The sequence below is a fragment of the Lathyrus oleraceus genome, chromosome 7 (assembly GCF_024323335.1).
Source record: "Lathyrus oleraceus cultivar Zhongwan6 chromosome 7, CAAS_Psat_ZW6_1.0, whole genome shotgun sequence".
Taxonomy (NCBI): Eukaryota; Viridiplantae; Streptophyta; class Magnoliopsida; order Fabales; family Fabaceae; genus Lathyrus; species Lathyrus oleraceus.
Window position 1 is genome coordinate 333,844,507 of NC_066585.1, and position 26,903 is coordinate 333,871,409.

A 26,903-nucleotide genomic window follows, 5' to 3' on the forward strand; every position below is an offset into this window, starting at 1 on the left:
GTTATAGCAACCACGGCGGTTGGAGGTGATACGTTTAAACTTTCAATCTTCTGGACCAAAGCATCCACTTTTGCATTAACGTGATCAAGGTTACTTATCTCGTACATGCCAGTTTTCGGTTGAGGTTTTTCCACTGTTGTTCGTTCGGTTCCCCACTGATAGTGGTTTTGGGCCATGCTCTCGATAAGCTGGTAAGCATCAGCATAAGGTTTGTTCATTAGTGCACCACCTGCAGCGGCGTCTATTGTTAACCTTGTATTGTATAAGAGACCATTATAAAATGTGTGAATTACTAACCAGTCTTCCAAACCATGGTGTGGGCAAAGTCTCATCATGTCTTTGTATCTTTCCCATGCTTCGAAAAGAGACTCGTTGTCTTTCTGTTTAAATCTGTTTATCTGGGCTCTTAACATAGCTGTTTTGCTTGGTGGAAAATATCGGGCAAGAAAAACTTTCTTCAACTCGTTCCATGTGGTGACTGAGTTGGAAGGGAGAGATTGAAGCCATCTTCTAGCGCTATCTCTTAATGAGAAAGGAAAAAGACGAAGTCGAATTGCCTCTGAAGTGACACCATTAGCTTTAACAGTATCAGCGTATTGGACAAATACGGATAAATGAAGGTTTGGATCTTCGGTAAGATTTCCAGAGAATTGGTTCTGTTGCACAGCCTGCAACAACGAAGGTTTAAGTTCAAAGTTGTTTGCTTCGATTGCGAGCGGAGCAATACTTGAATGCGGTTCATCTTGCGATGGAGCGGCGTAATCTCTAAGAGCACGAGCTGGTTCTGCCATCTCGGTTAAAGAAGGAAAAATGTTTTTGATATCAGGAAGGTTTATAGGAGGGAGATTGTTTTCAGCACGATATTCCCGAATTCGTCGTAAGACTCGGAGATATAGTTCGATATCGTTGATTCGTAAATAGAGCGGTTCGCCTTGAGAGCGAGTGCGTGGCATACAAATCAACGAAAGAAAGAATAGAAGGAAAAAGAAACCTAGTCTCTACAGCGTAACGGAAGAGTTACGATATCGATTGAATAAAAGTCCCCGGCAACGGCGCCAAAAACTTGATCGCTCGACTGTGTGAGTCGAGAATGGGATACAAACTGCAAGTGCACAGTTCTATCGCGTAGTTTTTAAAGATATCGATCCCACAGGGACTTATGAATCGATATACCGTTATCTAAGGTTACTTCGTAAAGCTAAGGTGAATAATAGTTGATTGTTTGGGGAAGGAAGCTAAAAACTAAACTAATATCTAGATTAAATATTAATAAAACGGATATCGGTATGTAGTTCGTCAAAACTAGGGAATCAAGTCTTTGTCGGTTTCCAGGTTTTTAAAATAAATCGTTTCAGTTAACTTTATTGGTTAAAGGTTTTATCTCAAACTCTCGCTCTGTTGAATAAACCATGATTTTATATTAATGTTGCTGTCACTTATAATTAAGTCAAAAACCATATTTTGAAAGCAATAAAGTTGCAGAAACTCTTTTTAAGAAAATACTGACCGTTTTAAACACCCTTATCTCAAACTCTCGCTCTGTTGACTTAGGTTATATGATTAAATCCAAATGCTTAACTCTCGTCCTCACATTCGATCTTTAAAAATACTTTTTGGAAAAGGTCAGAATTTAATTGACTCTAAAACTTGCTCTCGCCCTGATCTAGAATTAATGCCTAACTCACACTGTCCAGTCAAAACCTCAAACTCTCGCTCTGTTGGTTTTAACTTCTTTATGTTCTTTACTTTTGTAAAAAATCTTGTTATTAAACCTGTAAGTTGAGACCGTAAAAAGATTGATTCTAATTTTAAGTTTAGATAGACCGACTCAGTCTCGACCCCTTTTTCTGCTTACTTTACATACCGATACCTAGGCAAATTAGCCAGACATGCTAAATAAATAAGAATTTATATCATGCATAAACAGACTCATTCCAGGCAGGCAATATGAATAAACAATAGAATAAAACATTAAAATTAAATAACGATTAAAGAACCTGAATGCGTAATACAATGGTCTTGAACACTCCACCACAAGCCGGTAGGATTTGTTCTTGGATTCTTCAATTAAACAGTAAATTAAATCAAGGAAATAAAACTGGAATATAACGTAAGGTTAAATCCGGTATAAAGTTGCACAATAATTTCCGGTGTAGAAACTATTATGCGAAAAATATCTAAAAGCTAAAAACGGGAAAGGTAAATTTGCAAGGGAAGAAGAAAATAAAACTTGCAAAAGAAATAAATAAAATAAACAATATTAATTCTGCTGGAAAAAGAAAAACTAAGCAAAAGCTTGAACAGAAAATTGGCAGAGCTTCGGTGTGTGTAAACGGCCAAGAGAGGAGAGCAAACGAGAGGGATTAGGGTAGCTATTTATAGTAGTGCTACTAACTGCCTTTTTCTTCTTTTCCACGAGTCTTCAGCGTGCTAAATTCACGGCTTGGGAATAGGACACGAAGTCCTCAACGTTACTTCCATTCTTCTGAGAGCGTAACTTGCGCCAAAAAGCTAGTGGACTGGTGTGACGCTCGTCACACCATGTGTGACGTCCGTCACAAGGCTACTTCGCGTGACGCTCGTCACGCGTCCTGTGACGTCCGTCACAGGCACAGCATTGGTGACTTGTGCGCTTTGGGCTGGGCTTTGGCCTTTGGTTCCTTTTCTCTCCTTTTTGTTCCTTTTTACACCTCCTTTTCTTCTTTTCTTCACTTTTGCTTCAAAATGGGTACCTGATATAAATAGAAGAGGAATACTGCATAATATCTGATAAAATGAGATAAACTAGCGTAAATGATAATATAATTTAATTGAATTAAGTCTTAAAAAGCGATATAATTTCGCGTTATCAGCCACATAAAACAAACCTTGTGGAATGCATGAATGGGGTATTCAAAGGAATTAGAAATCTGTCAATAACCGCCTTGGTAAGATCGACCTATTATAGGTTGGCTTATATGTTCGCAACCAGAGGTGAAAGATGGAGTGCGGTGTTCATGTCTGGGCAAGTATTCAATGAGTGTTGCATGAAAGTCATGAAAGAGGAGAGCATCAAAGCTAGCACACACGTTGTAACAGTCTTTGACCGTCATAGGAAAAATTTCAGCGTCTAGGAAACAATTAACCACAACGAGGGGAGACCAAATTTAGCACGTGATGTTAGACTAAACAGAAGTTGGTGCGGCTGTGGAAAATTCCAGGCCTTCCGTATTCCTTGCTCCCATGTCATGGCAGCATGCGCATATACTCGTCAAGATGCTTACAACCATTTATCTGATGTGTACAAGGCCGTCATCGTCATGAATGTATATAATAAAAGCTTTTTGGTACTACCAATGAAGGAATAATGGCCTCCATACGAAGGTGATATAGTTTGACACAACGGCGAGATGCATAGAAAGAAAAAAGGAAGGCCAAACAGCACAGGTATCATGACAGAAATGGCTTCGACAGATAAAATGATAAGATCATGTAGTATCTATCGTCAACCAGGACACAACAAGAACAACTGTCCCAATCGAGGAGCATCATCTGGGTCATAAACTTTTTGTAACATTGTATTTTTGTAACCTTCAATCATTATATATCATAAAGTTTTTGTTACAACGAGGTTCACAACAAACATCAGTACAAAATAAGCTAACTGAAAATAGAAATATTTCTAACTGATTACAACAATCAAATTGATGTCATCTCGACCGAACATCATTTCCCTAGCATCCTTATCAGTTTTCATTCGCACCCAACCAAAGATATTGTCGAGTCTCTCAATACTTCTAATTTTTCCCCTTCTGGTATTTTCCCATCTAACCAACGAACCAGCTCCCTCTTCAGTTGATCGAATGTAGTGATGTTCCAGAACAGCATCAGCATCTGAGGTTTGTCTCTCGCATAAATCACATTTTCGTATCGGCGACGAACATCAAACATGATTGACAAATGATGAAATGAGATGTGGAGCAATGACACAACACATCTATTTATAACAAAAAAATTGCATTTTGCACTGAGGCGGCAATCCAATTAGCGTCTCCTTTGCAAAAATACACATGGGCGTTAATTGGATTGGCTATGGCATGTGTCCTAGCCAATCCAATTGACGTCTCCATTCAATTTTTAAGAGGAGTCGCCAATTGAATTGACGTCTCCTCCTAAAAATGGGATACTTTGAGAATTTTTTTGAAACCAAAATTATTTTAGAAATTTTCTTTAAAAAAAATTTGTAAAAAATTCACCATTATTCTTTCAAGGATTTTTTTTTGTTAATCAGGAACGATCCATTTACTTATATTATTATTATTATTATTATTATTATTATTATTTTTGATGAAAACAAGAGGATTAGATACAAGTATTTGTTTTCACGTAAGTTTATGGTTATATATTTTTCAAGTTAATGAATGACTGATCGTCAAAAAAACAAATGAATACATGATTGATGTAAACGTTCAACTAAGTTTTGTTTTATTATACATACATATTACATCAGGTTGAGAAGAACTGAAACTAAAATAAATAGTAATACGGTACCTAAATAAAAACATTAAATATGGTAGGGATTACTAGCTTGTTTGTTATAGATCAAATTTAAAATGATTTTGATATAAATAACTTTTTTTAGGTTCTTTAAAAAAATATAAATTGTAGTTCTCTTCTGCTAGAAATATATTTTTTCAAAAGTCAAACAAAAATAACTATTACAATTTCAAAAAGAAAAAAATTGTTTCGGCCAGCCCACGAGATCCGGGATAGGAAAGTCCAGTCATGATGAGGCTTAGTCCAAGAGTATGTTGATCAAAACGTTGATGACTCAAAGGATTCGCAACTAGAGAATTTGTATTTGATCCTCACCCTCGAACGTTCGTCTGTTGTCAGATACGATCAGACGACCTCCGTGTAAGACACAAAATCAGACGGGAACGATTTTAACTACCCACACTATATAAAGTCCCACACATGTCATTTCATGTATTCTTTCATTCATACACTCATATTACATTCTCACTCATTTATTGACTTAGGCGTTGAAGTGATAATTTTGCAAATCCACCCCGCTCCACCGTACCGAAAGCTCACTCCACCACATCAGAACTCTGTTCCATTCAACCTTCACTTATTTCGGGTTCCAATTTGGAACAGTGGCTCCATTTGTGGGAATCGACTTTTGATTCTCACAAATTTCCACTATAAGATTCTTTTAATCTCAAAGTCACGAATTGCGACCGCATTTTGGTTCGGAAAAAGGCAATGATGTCAGATCCAACTGCTGAAGTCACCATTGACCTGTTGACCCCAAGATCATCCACATAGCTTTCCATCCCCTACTGCGGGAAACATATATAATGACGGTTGTGAAACACATATAATGACGGTTTCACGTCCGCTCTTAATTAGTGTGTGATTGTATGTATGTTGGTTTCCATAATGGGCGAGTGACTGTGGTTATAAGTTAGGTAGCGTGCTACTTATAACAACAGGTAAAGAAAATAATCGTTGTGAAATAATTTATAGGTCTTGGGTTTGATCCCAGCAACGCGATTGTTGTATTTTATTATTTTTGATAGCGTACTACTTATAACAAAGGTTGAATTAAAATCGTTGTGATATTATTTATTTATTTTAATATATATTTTTCAATTTTTACCGTATTCCCAAATTTTTAACCTGAATATTTCTGAATCTTATCAGACCGGAAACAACAATACACCCATGTGTGAATTGAATTAGACCAAAATTTGTATTACATCAATGACACAGTTCCATTAGGAACAAAATATATATATATTACATCAAAATCAAAATGGCACAAAACAACCTAAAATGTACATACATCAAATAATATTATCTTGTTATCTTGGTGTCTTGTCTCTTGATGTCTTGACTTTAAACACATATAATTTCAAATAATAATAATTGTTAGAAAATAATATCATTAGAAATTATAACATACAATAAATTATGAATGAAAAATATAAAATACTTGTTAATTTTTTTCATATGTCTTCTTGATGATCGTTAAGGTGTATTAGTTTCAAAATTATGACTTGTAATGATGAATTGTGTGTTTAAGCTATTTGTTTGGACAAACAATTACTCCTTATAATTGAAATTAATATGCATGGCTAAGGTTTGATGAATTTATTATATCGTATTAGTTTCAAAATTATGACTTGTAATAATAAAATGTGTGTTTAAGCTATTTGCTTGGACAAACAATTACTCCTTATAATTGAAATGAATATGGTAAATGTGATTATTTTATTATGATATATTAGTTTTAAAATTATGACTTGTAATGATGAAATGTGTGTTTGAGCTTTCTATTTGGACAAACAATTACTCATTATAATTGAAATGAATATGGTCAAGGTATGGTGATCTTATTATAATGTATTAGTTTCAAAATTATGACTTGTAATGATGAATTGTGTGTTTAACATATTTTTTTGGGCAAACAATTACTCTATATAATTGAAATGAATATGGTTAAGGTGTCATGATTTTATTATAATGTATTAGTTTCAAAATTATGACTTGTAATGATGAATTACGTGTTTAACCTATTTGTTGGGACAAATAATTACTCCTTATAACTGAAATGAATATGGTTAGGGTGTGATGATTTTATTATAATGTATTAGTTTCAAAAGTATGACTTGTAATGATGAATTATGCGTTTAAGCTATTTGCTTGGACAAATAATTACTCATTATAATTGAAATGAATATGGTTAAGGTGTGATGATTTTATTTTAATGTATTAGTTTTAAAATTATGACTTGTAATGATAAATTGCGTGTTTAAGCTATTTGCATGTACATCATCTCTATCAACTTATTTATATGAATTAGGCACCTGTGTTGTATAAGAAGAAGTGGAAGGAATATTAAAACTTTTAGCATCACTATGAGGAATGTGTTTTCTTGTGAGAACAATCGATCATCTCCTCATTAAGTTTGTAGGGTCTGTCACATAAAAAAACTTGCTTTTCTTGAGTAATCGTGATGAATGGTTCGGTGTTATAAGTTTCCTTGCCAGGGTCAACCCGTATGAATCCTAACTCATCAGTTTGTACATCGTTGTTATTGGGAACCCACTTGCATTTAAATAAAGGCACTTTGAAAATAACATAATTAATCTCCAAAATATCCTCAATGATACCATAGAACATGGTGATTTCCAGAATAGGATTCTTATCTTTTGAACTAGAAAAATACATGGATTCGACCTCAACTGTAACCCTACTATTTTGCATTGTACTACGATAATCTTTTCCTTTTATATAAAAGGAATAATTAGAAATGTTGTATTCCGTCCAACTTATCATAGTAAATTTTGGCATGTAAGACAATTATTTAATTGTCTTGGATGCACCATCATTATTAGAATTTTTTTTATTACACCAACTTATGAATTCATTGTTATGCCTGTCGCCACCAGGGTTGAACGCGATATCGAGTGAACTGGACTGAACAAAAAGGTTAGAAGAGTCACCGCTGAATTTTAGTTATATGCCTCTATCGGAAAGGCGAGGGGAAGTAGCCGATAAAATCCTCAAAAAGATAAACGCACAGGAAGCGATAGAAAAGGATAAGAAATCAGTCTCGCAACCGAGATTAGGGTTTGGGAGTCAGTTACACAAGGGGGAGGTATTATCACCCCTCACGTCCATGGTATTTCATGGGAACCATTTGGGTTGTTTTACGTACATGGGAACTTATCTGTTATTGTTTTTTTTTTAAAAATGTGTGAAAGAGAGGGTTTTTTTTATTATAATGTTCGTCAAGGATTGTGGCCCTTGTGCCTACGTATCACTCATTCGGGGATAAGGAATTAGAACTCCATAGTTCGAGTAGAAAATATTTGTGCGTTTAATTGATTTTACCTTTGAGAAAAGTGTTTTCGGGGTGGGTTCCCTAAGGAACCAAAATTAGGTTTGATGGGTTGTGTTGATTTTACCTTAAACAAAAGGGTTTATGAAAAGACTTTATGATTAGATTGCACAAAAGTCTAGGGACAAAGATGAATATTCTAGACAATAAGTCAAGCGTCTTGCATCCAAAATAATCAGAGTGAGGGTAATAATGCTCCATTATCACTCATTCTCCACCACTTAAGGCTCATGGCGCACAATACTAATCGTAGTTATTAAGTATTTTTTAATTTGATTAAGAAAAAGCCACTTGACGTTGAATCTAGGGTTTATTTATTTGATTGAGAAATATGGCTTATGCAACATGAATGCAAAGTAACCAACAAGGAAATAAAAGGGTCTCATTGTAAGGTAGCCCAAGAGAAAGCCTTGTGTGTGCAAAAGTGACATATGCTAAACAAAGGATAATTGTCTTACAAACATGTCCCCCTAAGGTGGTGTCATGATGTCATTCTTACAACCAGAGTGTAAGTACGGGTGAAACCCAAGTGTTTGAAACAAAGTGTCAAAAAAAGAGTAAAGGAAAAGGCTCCAAGAAAAGGTCCTAAATGGGATCCTCTAAGTCCAGGTTATTAAGTGCCATGACTTTTTTTTGGTCTTTTAATTTTATCAAGTTTTTGTTCATTTTATGAGTATGATAATAATGAAGGTAAATGACATTAAATAAACATATTTGATGGAGTTTATACAATGATGATGATAAAGAGTACTTGAATGTTAAGGACAAAAAAGTAAATAACAATGAATAATAACAATGATAATAACAAAGGGTTAGTAATAATCAAAGTTAGGTTAAGTTATGGTTATGAACAAGTGTGCCAACATTAGGGGATTATCTATCTTTAGGTCAATAGATTCAAAATATGGCGCATCGAGAGATAACTTATCAGTGATACGAAGTACGTAAGATGATCGATGTATCAACTTACCATAGATTTGTAACAAAGAAAGTTGTTCAACCTCAAATTCATCTATCAATAGATTGACAAAAGGAAGACTATAATGTTGGTGTAAGCCCTAGAGACCAATACTTTTGGTACTTATATCGAATTATTTATTAATAATAAAATGATTTTTCTTTATTATGTTTGTTTAATAAAGTCTCTAGAATAGCTAGTCTGTTTAATGTATCAAGTGTGACTTAATCATGAGATCCTATTAAACATAAGGACATTATTCTTAAAGTATCCATAGTTGAGCCTTGTTGTGAAGTGGGATAACATTAAAGCTTTAAGACTATTATGTATATAGACTGATGATCACATCTCATGGATCATGGATAAGGAGTTATCAAGTCTTAAACATAGGTATGAATATTATGAGTAATATTTATACTGAATTGACCCGCTATGAGAATACTACATAGAATGTTATACAAAGTGTTCTCATGGTGATAGTGGTGTATACCACCCTTCGACTTGAAACCACTATGGACCCTAGATGTAGAGTCGAGTGTTTTATTGATGATCAAACATTGTCCGTAACTGGATGACCATAAAGACAGTTGATGGGTACTCCACAAAGCATGCTGAGGAACATGAGTGACCTAGATGGAATTTGTCCATCCTGCGTAACAGGATAAATGTCTAAGGGCTCAATATTGAATTGGACAAGGATGGCACAGTCTATGCTTTGTGTTCAATATAGAAATATGGGCAAAAGGGTAATTGTAAACGCAACTATTATCACAAAATTATTTGTCATATCACATGACATTTTTGTGTCTTGGGTAGTAGTGATGTGTTGCTAGATATCGCTCACTGTGTATTATGTTAAATATGCGATTTAGTATAATTGTCAATGTCAGGAAAAACCTACAAGGTCACACACAAAAGGACGGATTGATGAAAGATAGAGTAAATAAGGAATATTGTAAGGTATGGTGCACTTAAGTGAATTGTAAAACATCGTAAGGTACAGTGCACTTAAGTAAAATACGAAATGTGGTAAGGTACCACACGCTTAAGTGATTTTGGTATATCATAAGATATGGGCTACATACACTTAAGTGGGATTTTTAGCTTGCAACCCACACAAGTGGTTCCATAAATAGAACCCTTGTGCAGAAGCATTTGATTAGATGAAATTTCGTTTCTCTCTATCTCTCACTCAAAGCCTTCATTCGTAGTAGCTAGCACTGAGATTGAAGGAATTTGTTCATGTGGACTGAGTAGAGGCGTTGCCACCATTCAACGTTCGTGTTCACTCCTTAGATCTGCATCAAAGGTTTCAATCGCCACAAGAGGTAACAATTTCTATCACTGATCATGCCCATTCATAAGGATCAGTAAAGGAGAACTTTTAATTTCCGCTGCGTTTTCGATCGCTATTCTCCTTCAATGGTATCCGAGCCACTTACGAAACCATGCATCTGATAGCTGTTTATTTTCTGTATTTTCTGTATTAATACGATTAAAAGACAAAATGAATTAAATAATAAATGAGTAATTAAATTTGGCATCATGTGTGTACGATTTGGATGATTGATGTTGACTATGCTTCATAATCCAATGTTAGTATGGTGAAGCAGTGATACATTGATCGTCCATAGGTTACACAGTTGAGATCGATCAAGTTATATATATGATATAAGTATTTCTGATGCAAAATACGGTATATATGATATATTGTTTCATTTTCGTTCATTCAAACCCTTAATGGTTGTTTTCCTTTGAGCGATCAATGGTCATTTGCTTCGGAATCCGACATTAGTATGGTGAAGCAATGATGCGTTGATCAATCATACTGAATTAATAATTGAGGTGTGTTTAACGGTATGAAATTATTGCATTAGGGTTCATGACGATGCAACGGTTGTGCTGTCAAAGAGTTATGTGAATAGGGTTCTGACTGCACAAGAGTTGTGCTTTAAATTATCAAGTGTTGATGCAAAAATCGACGTCGGTTTCAAATGAATTGTTCATTAAAATTTTGCATAGTGTGATCAGTTGTCAAAATTTAATTTGGTTTATTTAATTAGCAGAATTTAAATTAATAATAATAATGTGTTTATTATTATTGTCATGTGGTGATCGGTTATGGCCTTGGTTTTCCTTTATTTTGTGTTTGGGATTTTAAAATATGACCTGTGTGGTGTGCCTCTCTTTTAATCTCTTAATGTAACTTCTTTTCTCATCTCATTCCCTCGTATGTAAAATGAGTTTCTTTTATGTAATGTAATGTTATGAAGAAAGAGAATAATGCAATATCAAAGGAGGACAACCTTGAAGATCTTGCTTGGAGAAGCTTAGATCGTTATTAGGTTAGCTTAGGTTTTCTCATTGGCTTGGGAGAACAATTGCGCTAGGGGCCATAACTGTTTCATTTTGTATGTATGTTGATGCATGTGAATGTATGTTGATGCATGTGAGAGACAATTTATATGATAAATAAGCCGGTGAGATCAAAATAATTGCAAATTCCCTCAAATTAAATATTAAGTGTATGCTTTCCAAGCTATCACCAAGACTAGTATTGAATAATGTAGGTTTCACTTATGCGAGGTGCATGTTCTATATTAGTAAGGTGCGATGGGATAATTGTAATATCCAATTGTTAAAGAAAAGGGTGAAACTTAAATAAACAAATTATAATAAGATTATATACGTTTAGAAGCAAGAGTTGGAAATGATCCATATGATGGATTGAAATAAGGAGTTATTCACCCAACTAAAATATTCGAGAGTTGTATTAGATACAATTGGAAGGAGTTCCTACCTAAATAACCTAGTTTTGTGTAATCCGCCTACGCTGACTTAAAACAAAGTGAAATGTGGATCTCGACACACTAGAAAATCTTCCAACAGGATTTTCCGAATCAAATGGTGAAGGTCATTTGTTTTGAGTAAAATAGTGAGAGCATATTTAATTAAAGACCTAATTAAATATGTTATTTTAGTGATAATTATATTTTCATATTTTTTTCATGTAGATTACCATGACAACAAATACCTCTAACAACATTTTGCGATCAATCCTTGATAAGGAAAAATTGTCTGGGACAAATTTTCTAGATTGGCATTGAAATTTGAGGATTATCCTCAAACATGATAGAAAGTTATATGTCTTGGAGAAACCGGTTCCTGAAGAGGAACCTCCTAGTTCTGTACCTAAGGCAGAAAGAGATGCTTATAAGAAGCATGTCGATGATGCCAATGAAACTACTTGCCTCATGCTAGCTACCATGAACTCAGAGTTGCAAAAGCAACATGAGAGCATGACAGTGTTCGATATGATCGAACACCTGAAGATGCTCTATAAAGAGCAGGCAAGACATGAAAGGTTTGAAGTTTTAAAAGCCCTTTTTCAAGGCATGTTAGCTGAGGGATCCCCTGTAGGTCCCCATGTGCTCAAGATGATTGGGTATGTGGAGAACCTTGAGAGGTTGGGCTTGGAAAGGAACTTGCGACTGATTTGGTCTTGCAATCGTTACCAGATAGCTTTAGTCAATTTGTCCTTAATTTCAACATGAATGATATGGACAAATCTCTTCCTGAACTTCTAGGCATGTTAAGAACTGCTGAGAAGAATCTGAAGTCAAATGGGAAGTCCATTATAATGATCGAAAATGGAAAGAGACAAAACAAAAGAGCCACCAAGCAAAGTGGTAAATGGAAAGGCAAGGAAGTTGCCAAACCCAAACCCACTTCTCCTGCTTTAAATCCTAGTGAAGGGATAGCAAATAAAGGCACATGCTTCCATTGCGGTAAGACCTGCAAGAGAAACTGCCCAAAGTACCTGGAAGATAAGAAGAACGGAGTAGAGACTTCAACTTCAGGTATTTTTGTTATTGAAATTAATTTATCTACTTCTGCATCATGGGTATTAGATATTGGATGTGGTTCTCACATTTGTACCAATGTGCAAGGGCTAAAAAGGAGTAGAGATTTGGAAAAATGTGAAGTTGACCTACGAGTTGGCAGCAAAGGTTGCTGCTTTAGCCGTAGGAACTTATGTATTGAATCTACCTAGTGGTTTAATAATTCAGTTAGAGAACTGTTATTATGTACCTGCAATTAGCAGGAATATTATTTCCGTTTCTTGTTTGGACAAGTTTGATTTTTCATTCATAATAAAGAACAATTATTGCTCCATTTATTTGAATGATATATTCTATACTACCGCACAAATGAACAATGGACTATATGTCCTTGATCTTGAAATGCCTATTTATAACATTAATACTAAAAGGATGAAACCTAATGAGTTAAATCCAACTTACCTTTGGCATTGTCGATTAGGGCACATAAATTAGAAACGCATTTCCAAACTCCATAAAGATGGACTCTTGGACTATTTTGATTATGAATCATATGAGACATGTATATCTTGTTTAATTGGAAAGATAAAAAGTCTCAATTCACAGGAAAAGGTGAAAGAGCTAATGATCTTTTGTCCCTCATACATACTGATGTATGTGGACCACTGAACATACCTGCTAGAGGAGGTTCTTAGTACTTTATCACATTTATTGATGATTTCAGTAGATATGGTTATGTGTATTTAATGAAACACAAATCAGAGTCCTTTGAAAAGTTCAAGGAATTCAAGAATGAAGTACAAAACCAACTAGGTAAAAATATTAAAACTCTTCGATCATATCGAGATGGTGAATATTTAAGCCTAGAGTTTGATGACCATCTAAAAAAGTGTGGGATTGTATCCCAACTTACTCCTCTTGGATCACCCAAATGGAACGGTGTATCTGAGAGAAGAAATTGAACCTTGTTAGACATGGTCTGATCCATGATGAGTCACGCCGATCTTCCAAACTCCTTTTGGGGACATGCATTATTGACAACAACTTACACACTTAGCTGTGTTTCATCCAAAAAGGTTGAGAAAACACCATATGAGACATGGAGTGGTAAGAAACCACATATGTCTTACATGACAATTTGGGGTTGTAAAGTTTATGTGAAATGACAAATTTCAACTAAGCTTGAGCCCAAATTTTAAAAATGCTTATTTGTGGGCTATCCTAAAGAAACAAGAGACTATTACTTCTACAATCCTTCTGAGGGAAAAGTGTTTGCCGCTCGAACTGGAGTTTTCCTAGAAAATGATTTTATTTTTAAAGGAAATAGTGGGAGGAAAGTAGAGCTTGAAGAAATTCTAGAATTACAAAGCATTGATACACCTATGGAGCAATTAGAGCAAGAAACACAAGTAGTTGTGGAAGAGCAACATGCTCAAGTAGAACACGACCAATGTAGGTCAAGTAGGATACGTCACCTACCTGAGAGATATGGATATCTCATAACTGATCAAGGTGATGTATTACTCATGGATCAAGATGAGTTTGTGACCTACCAAGAGACCATAACTGGTCCCGAGTCTGAGAAATGGCTAGAAGCCATGAAATCTGAAATGGATTCCATGTACATAAACCAAGTTTGGACCTTGGTAGAGCCTCTTGTAGGAGTTAACCCTATAGGATGCAAGTGGGTCTTTAAAAAGAAGACTGACATGGATGGTAAGGTAGATACCTATAAGGCAAGACTGGTTGCAAAAGGATATAAACAAATTCATGGGGTTGACTATGATGGAAACTTTTCACCAGTTGCAATGCTTAAATTTGTTCGAATTTTACTTGTTATCGCTGCATATCATGATTATGAAATATGGAAGATGGATGTCAAAACTGCTTTCCTTAATGGGAATCTTCTTGAGGATGTGTACATGACACAACCTGAAGGATTTGACATACCAAAAGAAGCCCAAAAGATATGTAAGTTATAGAGATTAATCTATGGATTGAAGCAAGCTTCCAAAAGGTGGAATCTTTATTTTGCTGAAATGGTAAAACAATATGGATTCATCAAGAATGAAGATGAGCCTTGTGTCTACAATAAGGTTAGTGGGAGCATGATCGTCTTCCTGGTATTATATGTAGATGACATATTACTATTGGAAACAATATCCCTACCCTACAACAAGTAAAATATTGGTTGGGGAAATGCTTTTCTATGAAGGACCTAGGTGAAGCAGCTTATATATTAGGAATCGGGATCTATAGAGATAGATAAAAAAAACTGCTTAGCCTAAGTCAGAGTACATACATAGATAAAGTGTTGAGACGCTTTAATATGCATGATTCCAAGAAAGGATTCATACATATGCAACATGGCATGTGTCTATCAAAAACACAATCCCCTTAAACTAAGGAAAAAAGGGATCAAATGAATAAGGTTCCATATGCATCTGCAATAGGATCTATCATGTATGCCATGTTATGTACTCGACCAGATGTCTCGTATGCTTTAAGTGCAACGAGTAGGTACCAATCTGGTCCCAGTGATGCTCATTGCATAGCTGTCAAGAATATCCTTAAGTATTTGAGAAGGACTAAGGACTCATTCTTGATGTATATATATATATATATATATATATATATATATATATGGAGTTCAGGAAGAGCTTGTTGTAATTGGATACCCCAATGCTAGCTTCTAGACAGATAAGGATGACTTTAGATCGCAATCTGGTTATGTGTTCTGCTTAAATGGTGACGCTGTGAGATGGAAAAGTTCAAAGCAAGATACAATTGTTGATTCTACAACCAAGGCTGAGTATATTACCGCCTTAAGTGCAACAAAGGAAGCTGTTTGGATCAAAAAGTTCATTAGTGAACTTGGCATAGTTCCTAGCATTATGGATCCCATTGATCTTTATTGTGATAACAATGGTGCTATCGCACAAGCTAAGGAGCCTAGATCTCACCAACAATCCAAACACATACTTAGGCGTTATCACCTTTTCGAGAGATAATAGATAGAGGAGATGTGAAAATATGCAGAGTACCTACACTTGATAATATTGTTGACCCACTGACAAAGCCTCTTGCGCAGCAGAAGCATGATGGCCATACTAGATCTATGGGCATTAAGGGTATGCCTGATTGGCTCTAGTGCTAGTGGGAGATTGTTGGTGTAAGCCCTAGAGGCCAATACTTTTGGTACTTGTATCGAATTATTTATTAATAATAAAAGGTTTTTTTTCTTTATTATGTTTGTTTAATAAAGTCCCTAGAATAGCTAGTCCGTTTAATGTATCAAGTGTGGCTTAATCATGAGATCCCATTAAACATAAGGACATTATTCTTAAAGTATCCGTAGTCGAGCTTTGCTGTAAAGTGGGATAACATTAAAACTTTAAGACTATTATGTATATAGACTGATGATCACATCTCATGGATCATGGATAAGGAGTTATCAAGTATTAAACATAGGTATGAATATTAGGAGTAATATTTATACTGGATTAACCCGCTATGAGAATACTACATAGAATGTTATGCAAAGTGTCTTTAGTTATTCTCATGGTGATAGTGGTGTATACCACCTTTCGACCTAAAACCACTATGGACCCTAGATGTAGAGTCGAGTGCTTTATTGCTGATCAAACATTATCCGTAATTGGATGACCATAAAGACAGTTGATGGGTAATCCAAGAAGCATGTTGAGGGATATGAGTGACCTAGATGGAATTTGCCCATCCTGCGTAATAGAATAAATGTCTAAGGGCTCAATATTGAACTGGATAAGGATGACACAATATATGCCTTGTGTTCAATATAGACATAGGGGCAAAAGGGTAATTATACACACAAGTATTATCATAAAAGGATTTGTCAGATCACATGACATTTTCGTGTCTTGGATAGCAGTGATGTGTTGCTAGATACCGCTTACTGTTTATTATGTTAAATATGTGATTTAATATAATTGCCAATGTCGTGAAAACCTACAGGGTCACACACAAAAGGACGGATTGATGGGAGATATAGTAAATAAGGAATACCGTAAGGTACGATGCACTTAAGTCAATTGTAGAACATCGTAAGGTATGGTGCACTTAAGTAGAACACGAAATATGGTAAGGTACCACACACTTAATTGATTTTGGTATATCATAAGATATGAGCCACATACACTTAAGTGGGCTTTTTAGCTTGCAGCTGACACAAGAGGTTCTATAAATAAAACCCTTGTGCAGAAGCATTTCATTAGATGAAATTTTGTTTCTCTCTCTCTCTCTCTCTCACTTAAAGCCTTCATACGTAGCAGCTAACACTGAGACTGAAAGAATCCGTTCGTGTGGACTGAGTAGAGGCGTTGCCACCATTCAACGTTCGTGATCACTCCTTAGATCTACATCAAAGGTTTTAATCGCCATAAGAGGTAACAATTTCTATCACTGATCATGACCATTCGTAAGGATCACTAAAGGAGAATTTTTAATTTTCGCTGCGTTTTGGATCAGTATTCTCCTTCATATACAACCCAAAGTTGGAAGATTAAAGTTGATTGAGTTATTAGGTTAACAAGGTTATATGAACAAGATAATAATACTAACAAGATAAAGGATTAATATAAACAAGTTAGCAAAGTGTTTGTGGGGTTATTACAAAACAAATGAACAACCATGTATCGGATGAAATTAAGTCAACAAGATAAGACTTCATCCATAAGTCAAATGACCAAGTTATTTGAAGTAGGGGCAACCTATACATGCTTTAAAGTATCATGGATGAATACATGATCATTCAATGGTAAGTTTGAAGTATGGAAGGTTTTAGTCAACCCTAATCCAAACATACCATGACTTAAATGGATTTCATTAGTCCTTAAGTTCAAGCTCTCATAATTCCACCAAAAATAATTCAAATGAAATAAAACAAGTCATCATTAAATTCTAGAGGTAAAAATAAGGGGGGGGGGGGGGGTTCATGTTCGACATATTTTCAAAATAATAAAAATAAGAGGGTTAAAAAATAAAATCAAAGTGGAAATAAAATAGGATAAAATAAATAAATAAAATGACATAAGTGAAAAAAATGGTCAGGGTGCACACGTTGGGGGTTGAACCCCTGACCTTGGGGTCATGGGGGGATCAACCCCCTCGCCCACTGGACCAAAGGCCCGATTGTGATATAAAGTAGAGCGAAACAAATAAATAATAAAAATAATAAATAAATAGGATGTATGTGCGTTTCAACCAATCAGAGTGTGACAAACATTTGGTTTGAATTCAAAACACACGCCAACGGTTGTCTTCAACCTCCGACCAACTCATAATCCGAACTCAAAAACACGAGTTTTCAATCAGTTTTAAGCATCAAGGTTTGTTGTATGATCAATAACAAATATTCTCCTCACTCATGAGCCATTAATTGGCTCTGAGTAGGGAGTTTTCACCACGATATTGAAGACTATAGATGATCTAAAAAAAAATTAAACTCTAAAAACTAAGTAATCAAAGTTGTAAGTTTAGGGGAAATGTTCAGTGAGTGATTTCGAAGTGGTTAAAAACTTATTTTAGAGATGGGGTGAGTGAAACTACCTGATCAAAAGTTGCTCAGGGGAGTTTTTTAACGGTATGTCTCAGGTCAGATGAGGGTTGGGAAAGAGTGGTTAAGTGTTTGGGAAGCTTGGGTGATGTTAGGTGAATCTTTATGGGTGGTGGTTTAAGGTTGAAGAGCTCTGGAAATGAAAACCCGGTGCTCTGTCAATGGAGGTTATGTGCAAATGTTCAGATGGATATTAAGGCATTTTTCAGTGCGGTTAGGCAGTGGAACACCTTCACATATTTATAGGGAAGGTGTCTGGATGGTTTTGGGGGGAGTTTGAAGGGATTTGAATAGAATTGGCATGTGAGTTGAAACATGTTTGGTGTTGACTTAGGGAACACTTAAACGACTACCTTTTATGGTTGTTTGCACTGTAGGCAAGTTTATTTTGATCCCTAGCATGGAACTGGAGCAACCAAGAGCAATGAGGAAGCCTGTTGCAAAATCTTCTTTTTTCCATTTTGGGCAAAAGCTGATTTTTGCACATGGCATCAGGTTTTCTGTTTGGAGTTGTTTCCAAGTGAAAGTTGATTTCTAAACCTACCAAAATACCATTTGCAAAGTGTTTGTGGACCATTGGGATCAGAAGGAATGAATTTGAGGTCTTGGAGTGTTGAATTGCAAATTTTGAATGATGTGCATCTGGCTTATGCACCATGGATAGTCAACAACTTTGAACCAAGTATGGGCCATTTGTTCCTTGCCATGAACTTGATTAAATTAAAAAATAACCAGCTCAAAAGGGTTTGTGGTTTGGAAATGGCAATGTGTCAAAGTAGTGGTCATGACATGATTTTAGGGGATGATGTTGCACCAGTTTGGCCAATAGCAAAACTGAACCCCTTCCTCAATGAATTAGGTCTTGGGAATTTAAACAAAGTTGGATAGGAAGATATTTAGGATATTTGGATCGAAGTGGAATTTAAAAATCTTGAAAAATGAAAAAGTTATGGTCTTTGGAACTTCCCATATGCCATTCTTGCCAAAAAGTGACCAACCAACATGACCTAGTTTGGTGATTTTGTGATTTCTTGATTTCCAAGGCACAATGATGGATGTTTTGAGTTTATATGATCATATCATGATGGCAAGTGAAGTTGGGACCTCTGTGGAATGATTTTAGGTCAAATTGGTGGGTGGATCAAGTCATCGAAAGTTGAAAAATCATGTATGAACCAAACACTTGTAACATGGATAGAATGGGTGTTTTAATGGTTAATTATGATTGTAATGGACATGAAATGATATTGAATGAATTTTAGTGTGATTTGATGGCCAATAATGAGCAAGAATAATGACCAAGAAATCCTCAAGCTAGAGATTCTTGAGCCATAAGTTTCATCAAGGACCATCGCCAGATGAATAGGGTTTGAGATGTAGGGATCAAATTGAGATGTTTTAAAGGTTATATGGCATGAAAAACCTTTGGATTTTAGGTATCCTAAATGGCATGGCCAATATCCATGAGTAATCAAGATTTGTACAAGCCAAAAAAGGGTCAAGAGCTAGGGTTTGGTCCTTGGGTGACCAGATGAATCTTGAAGCTTCTTCAAAGGGGACTCACCACCCAATATTGGACTTTGGGAGTGAGTGAGATGTATTGAGCAATCCTCCAAGCCTTGTAGGGTTCTTTAGGATGAGATTAGGGTTGAGGTGGCTTGGGCGAACCTCAACGATCAGAAGATCTTGAGGTTATACAGATGAATCCCATACCTTAAGCTTGTGAATTATTGTGGTTATCAAGTAAAAATGCATATGAGATGACATTTATGAGATGCATGCTTAGGTATTAAGGCTTAAGAAGATGATATGGGTATGAAAAATTTGAGGGTATGACAATGTCGTGTCAACAACCACTTGTCATTCATTTATGGGGATATTTCTTCTTTATAATTGCTTTATGAGTAGCTATGTAAGGTTCAACTAAACTAACATTATTCGGTATATAAAAATGTTCTTCAAGTACTACATCTCGATCCATTGAGTTAACATTTAAACCTTGAGTACCTCTACCTTCAAATCTGTCAGCCTGAAGAGACTTTGGAATTCTAATAGACTTTGTTTTTGAAAAATAGTTTGAACAAAAGTCAAAAGCTTCTTTTGTAATGTACCTTTCAACGATCAAAGCTTTCGGTCGGTGATGATTCTTTGTATATCCTTTAAATAGCTTCATGTATCAGGAATGTTCCAGCACCAGAAGAAGTATGCTCAAGACATCTTGAAAAGATTCATGATGAGCAACTGTAATGCAACTGTCACACCGTTGGACACTGGAATAAAATTGAGAAAGGATACAAATGATAAATTTGTAATTGTAACATTGTACAAGCAAATCATTGGATCCTTAAGATATCTATGCAACATTAGACCCAATATTTGTCAAAGTGCTGGGTTGTTGAGCAGATTTACGGAGAAGGCATAAAAATGTCATCGCACTATAGTCAAAAGAGTGTCGAGATACATAAAAGGTACAATTGATCATGGTGTGCTGATGCCAAGGTAAAGTAATACCAACACAAATGCATAAGTACATGGTTATACCGAATCAGACTTCAATGGAGATCAAGATGATAAGGAGAGTATTGCAGGCTACATATTCATGATAAGAGGTGTCCCAATCTCTTGGAGCTCAAGAAAATAAAGCATTATGGCTTTGTCATCTTGTGAAGCTGAGTATGTGGTTGTATCGTATGCAACATGTCAAGCGATATAGATAGAGATGTTGCTCAAAGAGCTCAAGATCATGGAACCTAAGAAAATGAGGTTGTTTGTAGATAACAAGTTAACTATCGATTTGGAAATCACCCTATGTGTCATGGTAGAAGTAAGCACATAGAGAAGATGTATCATTGTCTTATGGATTTGGTAAATAAAGGAAAGCTTAAACTTGAGCATTGCAAGTCAGAACGACAACTAGCTGACATACTCCCCAAGCCCCTAAAGAATGCCAAGTTTGATGATTTAAAGAGAAACATTGGGATTAGAAGCCTCAAAAATATGAATTAAGAGGTGTGTTAGAAGACATAGTTCAATGTTTTAGTAGGAAAGCTGAATTCGACATAGTTGTGTTAGATAACATAGTCGAAGTAAGCTAAGAAGAAGTATTCGACAAAGTCGAATACAACATATGCGTCAAAGTGTGTAAGCAAGTATTCAACAAAGTCGAATACTGCAGTTAGTGAATTGTGTCTTGGTTGCCTATATATACAGGTGACGATGTAAATCTAAGTACTGCAATTTTCACTTTAATAAAATTCATTTTCATAATATAAGTTATCTCTCTTATTCTCTCTGATTCTTCTTTAGTTTTTTTTTTGAAAAATCTAATTATTCCAGCATAAATAATATCACTGTATAATTATATTTATTATGTTTCCTATAATAAATTAGACAAGTTAGTGACAAACAAAGAATTGGTTTATTTGCTAATTATTAGCTTTAAATGTTGCAACTACTATATATTCTTTGAAATATCAAAGCAAAAGGCATCCAGGCAAATATTTTGACATGATATCAGAGCTTGTTTTTTATCCTCCTTGAACTACTCATCGCTTGTATTGTTGAGTTCCCAAAATTTTGAGAATATGTTTGTTTTTATTTTTAATGATTAGTTCTATCGAAGACAAAATCCTTCAGTTGAATAATTAGTTTTTCTCGATATATCGTTCTCATTTTGTATGGTTGAAGATCGAAATTGAATCATATATCCAACTGTTTATCTCATTATTGGTTATGGTATTGGTTATGTATACCATTCGTTTTTCCCTCTCTTTGTTGTGATTTCAATTACTTATTTGTTTGATTTTGTCTAATTTAATTTCGTTTCGTTTGATTTGTTTCGTTTGGTTTGAATATTTTTAAACAAAGGCGAACCAACCATGCACCAATAAATTAAAAGGAAAAAGATACAAGAAAATTGGGGACAAGACCAAACCCTTCAAGAAAAATGAAGTTTAAAATTGGAAAGAACCAACCTATTACAAGTATAAAAAAAAACCCTTAGAACTAAAACCTAAGGTAAAATTCATGTCTTTGACTTGAGCCAAACAATTGTTTCATTTTTTTTAATGCCAAGACACAAGAAAAGAAGAGTTGTAAGTTAAACTAACCATTTTAAAAATCAATTTGAATTTAAAGATTTCACCAATTCTGAGCTTTAGCATACTTAATAGCATGCAAGGTTGTTTTGAATTGGTTTGATGAGGTTGAGATTAATTTGGTTTGGATTAAATTGAGTTGGTTTAATTTTTTTCAAATCAATAAATAAATAGAGAAAAGAAAAAGAAGAATTGAATATAGTAAAAGAAACAAAAGTTGAAAATAAAAGAAAGAAAGAGATAGAGGTGTAATTGGGCCCACAAAGTGATGTACCTGCTGGCAGACAGACTGGTTCTCCCCATCATTATCATAATCTCTTTACATAAAACACAACAACCAAGCCCATTCTCTCCAACTCCTAACAAACCAATCTCACTCTCTCCCTATTACATTTCTCCCCACCACCTTTCTCTCTTTCATCCCAATACCCTAATTAATCTCAAACTTCACTCTAATGGCTCAAGAACCCCAAAAACCAGCTGATGAAGTCGTTACAACTACCTCTCAAACTCCCGTCGATAATCCACCACCCGCTGAAGAAGTTCTAACCACCACCACCACCGCCGCCGCCGCAGCTGTTGCTGAGGTCTCGACTGACAAGGACGCCGTTGTTGTTACTCCGGTTCCTGAAGATCCCGAGAAGCCGGCTGAAGCTGTGACGGAGAACGCTAAGCCTGCTGATGAGACCGCCGCTGAGAACAAAATTTCTCAATCGGTTTCTTTCAAGGAAGAAACCAACGTGGTTTCTGAACTTCCTGAACTTCAGAAAAAAGCACTCGATGAACTCAAACAGCTTATTAAGGAAGCACTTAACAAACGCGAGTTCACCGCTCCTCCAGTTAAGGCACCTGAAGTAACCGCACAAGACGACAAAAAACCTGAAGAAGAAAACAAAACCGAAGAAAAGAAGGAAGAAGTAGTAGCAGAAGAGAAACAGGTTGAAGAAGTAGTCGTTGAAGAGAAAAAAGTTGAAGGAGAAGTTGAAAAGAAAGAAGAAAAAGCTTCAAGTTCCGAGGAACCTAAAACCGAAGCTGAAGCTAAAACCGAACCTGAAGAGAAGAAGGTGGAGGAGACAGTGGTGGAAGTTGTTGAAAAAATAGCTTCGAGTACTGAAGAAGACGGTGCGAAAACGGTTGAAGCTATTCAAGAAAGCATAGTATCAGTTGCAGTTACTAACGGTGATGGTGAACAACCTGTTACTGAACTGCCTGTTGCTGTTGATGTGGAGGTTCCTCCTTCTACACCAGAAGAAGTTGATTTATGGGGAATTCCCTTGCTAGCTGATGAAAGAAGCGATGTGATTCTTCTCAAATTCCTTCGAGCAAGGGATTTCAAGGTGAAGGAAGCTTTCACGATGATCAAACAAACTGTTCTTTGGAGAAAGGTAATTAAAACATAGTTTGATGAGTTAATAGTTTGTTATTACTTAGCTATTAAGTGTGTGTTTGGTTCTGCGGTGGAAAAAATTGATTTTGAATGAATTGATTTAGTAAAATTGATTCTAGTTAAAAGTGAGTTGAAGATAAAGTAATTTATGTTTGGATATATTTACATAGATAAGCTGTTTTCATAACCTATTTTGGATAGCTTATGATAATGAATCATCAACTATTTTCATAAGTTCTTTCAAAAAGTCTTTCGTGTTTATGCGATTAGATAAACTCAAAGAACTCAATTCAAGCATAACATGATCATAGTTTGTTAATAAGTTGTTATTATTTAGTTACTAACTTATTGTGTCTCTGATCAAAGGAATTTGGAATTGAAGCACTTCTTCAAGAAGATCTTGGAACTGATTGGGACAAAGTTGTTTTCACCGATGGTTATGACAAAGAAGGTCACCCGGTTTACTACAATGTTTTTGGCGAGTTTGAGAACAAGGAATTGTATCAAAAAAGTTTCTCTGATGACGAGAAGAGAAACAAGTTTATCCGTTGGAGGATTCAGTCATTGGAGAAAAGTGTTAGAAAACTCGACTTTGCTCCATCTGGAATCGCTACTATTGTTCAAATTAATGATCTTAAAAATTCTCCTGGATTTGTTAAGAAGGAGCTTAGACAAGCTACTAATCAGGCACTTCAATTGCTTCAGGATAACTACCCCGAATTTGTTGCCAAACAGGTTATTGACAGTTATCGTGATTTTTTTAAGTATGTTCGAGTTTTTCATGTTTAGTGACTAATATTGTTGCTTAATTTGGTGCCTTTTTTTGTTTGTTTCTGTTTGTGTAGATTTTTATCAATGTTCCTTGGTGGTACCTTGCCTTTTCTAGGATGATTAGTCCTTTCCTGACACAGAGGACCAAGAGCAAATTTGTATTTGCTGGCTCCTCCAAATCTTCTGATACCCTTTTCAAGTAAGTCTTTCCTTCTCCTTTTTTTAGTGCTTCATCGTAAATACGAGTCATGTTTTTTAGCCCATAAGAAGTAAGTTATTGGTTTTATTATCACCCTATAAGGTTATAAATCTGGCTATAAAGTAGTTTTTTGCTGCCATGCTTGATATTGTGAAAACTATGTCAAATACCACTTATTCCAACCAACAAGGTTTTAAATTGCCTACAAAGTAGTTTTACGTTGCTATTCTTGATATTGTGAAAAATTGATGTCTAACACCACTCATGCCAAGGAGTTAAGTCATAATTCAATCCCTGGTGGTATTGCTAGAGTTTGATCAAATACAGTTGGTGTAGCCTCAACTATAGTTGCGTTTTGGTTGCAGAGACCTAGAAAACCTCGACTTTGTAGTTCAGATTCCAGTCCTAGATGCGGCTGCAATTATAGTTGCTGATAAATTTTGGATCCTTTGGGAACATACCTTATTAATATATCATTATTGATGTTGCTATTTAGTAAGCTCTTATTGATAAATATTTGACTGGAACAGATATATAGCTCCTGAGCAAGTGCCAGTTCAATATGGAGGACTTAGCAGAGAAGGCGAACAGGAATTCACCACGGCTGACCCTGCTACAGAGGTTATTATCAAACCAGCAACAAAACATGCTGTTGAGTTCCCAATTTCTGAGGTGAGAATAAAAACTTGTTTGATAATCAATCTTATCATAGTTTTAAATTGCGGTTACGCTTACACTGTGAACCTTTAAATTGTGGTTGTGATGCTGTTGTGGAGACTTAAAAAATTAGCAATATTGCAGTCGCGATTACAGTTGCAGACTACAATTTAAAACCATGATCCTTATGTGCATATTTAGTATTAGTATGTTGACTGAATGATTGAATGTGCAGAAAAGCACTGTAGTTTGGGAAATCAGAGTTGTGGATTGGAATGTGAGCTATGGAGCAGAATTTGTGCCTAGTGCTGAAGATGGATACACAGTGATAGTACAGAAGAACAGGAAAATCTCACCAGCTGATGAAACAGTAATTACCAACACCTTCAAAATCGGAGAACCTGGTAAAGTTGTACTCACCATTGATAACCAAACATCAAAGAAAAAGAAGCTTCTTTACCGGTCAAAGACCACACCCATCTCTGAATAAAAAAGGTTTCAAGAAAAAATGTCTGAATTCTTCATTGACAAAGAGAATGATATACCAAGATGAAGAAGAATACTAAGGGTGTTTTGTATTCATTATAAGGATTATTATAACATTATTGTGAAAGTTATTGGGTGGGTTACTTATATTCTTTTATATAGGGGTATTTTGTTCATTTGGGTTGTAAATTATTTTTGTTTCATGTATGGGGTTGGGAAATTTTATTTACAGTTATTATTACTTATTAATATCTTCAATAGTAATGTGGTGTTTTTTTTCATTTGAATTTGAATTTGAATCTGATGAAACCTTTGTTATGGACTCAATTGGGGTTCCTTTATAAAAGAAAAGTTCATTGTTTTTTTGTCTATATTTATAATTTATTTACTGCATGAGTTTTGTTTGGTCTTATTTTTAACAAGTGGTTTCACATAGATCATTTTGTTGTGTTTTTCTATAATTGTTATATTTGTAGGGACAATGTATCTAGACATTTTTATTTATGGAATGTATCTAGTCATAATACGAGTGAAGTGAGGTTACTAGTATATTTGGTTTTTCAGGTAACATTTTCCTTTTTGTAACGTCTACTGGTATATTTAGTTGTGTTTTTTAATAAAAAAGAGTTGTTGTGTTTAGAGATAAGGATGATTTGTGAGAAAATACGTTCTTTTATTTATTTATTTTTGGTCGTTTTCATCAAAGAACTCTGAAAGTAAAGTAACTGTTTTTTTAATAATAGAAGAATAAAATAAAGGGGAAATATTATTATTGATTTAGTGGGGGAGACTATCCCATTAAGTAGGGTCTTTTTCCAAGTAAAAGATAGAGAAAAAAAATCCCTAAAGCATTTCAAGGATTAGGATGAAAATTATTACGCATATCCCGGAGGTTTTTATCTCGAAGAAGATAACAAGTAAGCTCTTAAATATTCGCTTTTTTCTCTTAACAAAAAATTAATTATAAAAAAAAGTTTGTTTAATCTACAAGATAAAACATATGATAAAATAATTATATTCTA

At 35.1% G+C, this 26,903-nt stretch overlaps 1 protein-coding gene and 1 pseudogene across 1 annotated transcript; both read left to right on the plus strand.

Annotated features, from left to right (window-relative positions):
• Window positions 1-306: 306 nt before the first annotated feature.
• Window positions 307-406, plus strand: LOC127109228 (uncharacterized; annotated as a pseudogene).
• Window positions 407-22,707: 22,301 nt separating this feature from the next.
• On the plus strand, window positions 22,708-26,252 carry LOC127107882 (patellin-3). Its single transcript, XM_051045227.1, has 5 exons — window positions 22,708-23,766; window positions 24,135-24,503; window positions 24,614-24,738; window positions 25,269-25,410; window positions 25,631-26,252. The coding sequence occupies exons 1-5, from the start codon at window positions 22,837-22,839 to the stop codon at window positions 25,883-25,885; spliced, it is 1,821 nt and encodes a 606-aa protein (XP_050901184.1). The 5' UTR covers window positions 22,708-22,836; the 3' UTR covers window positions 25,886-26,252.
• The last annotated feature ends 651 nt before the right edge of the window (window positions 26,253-26,903 follow it).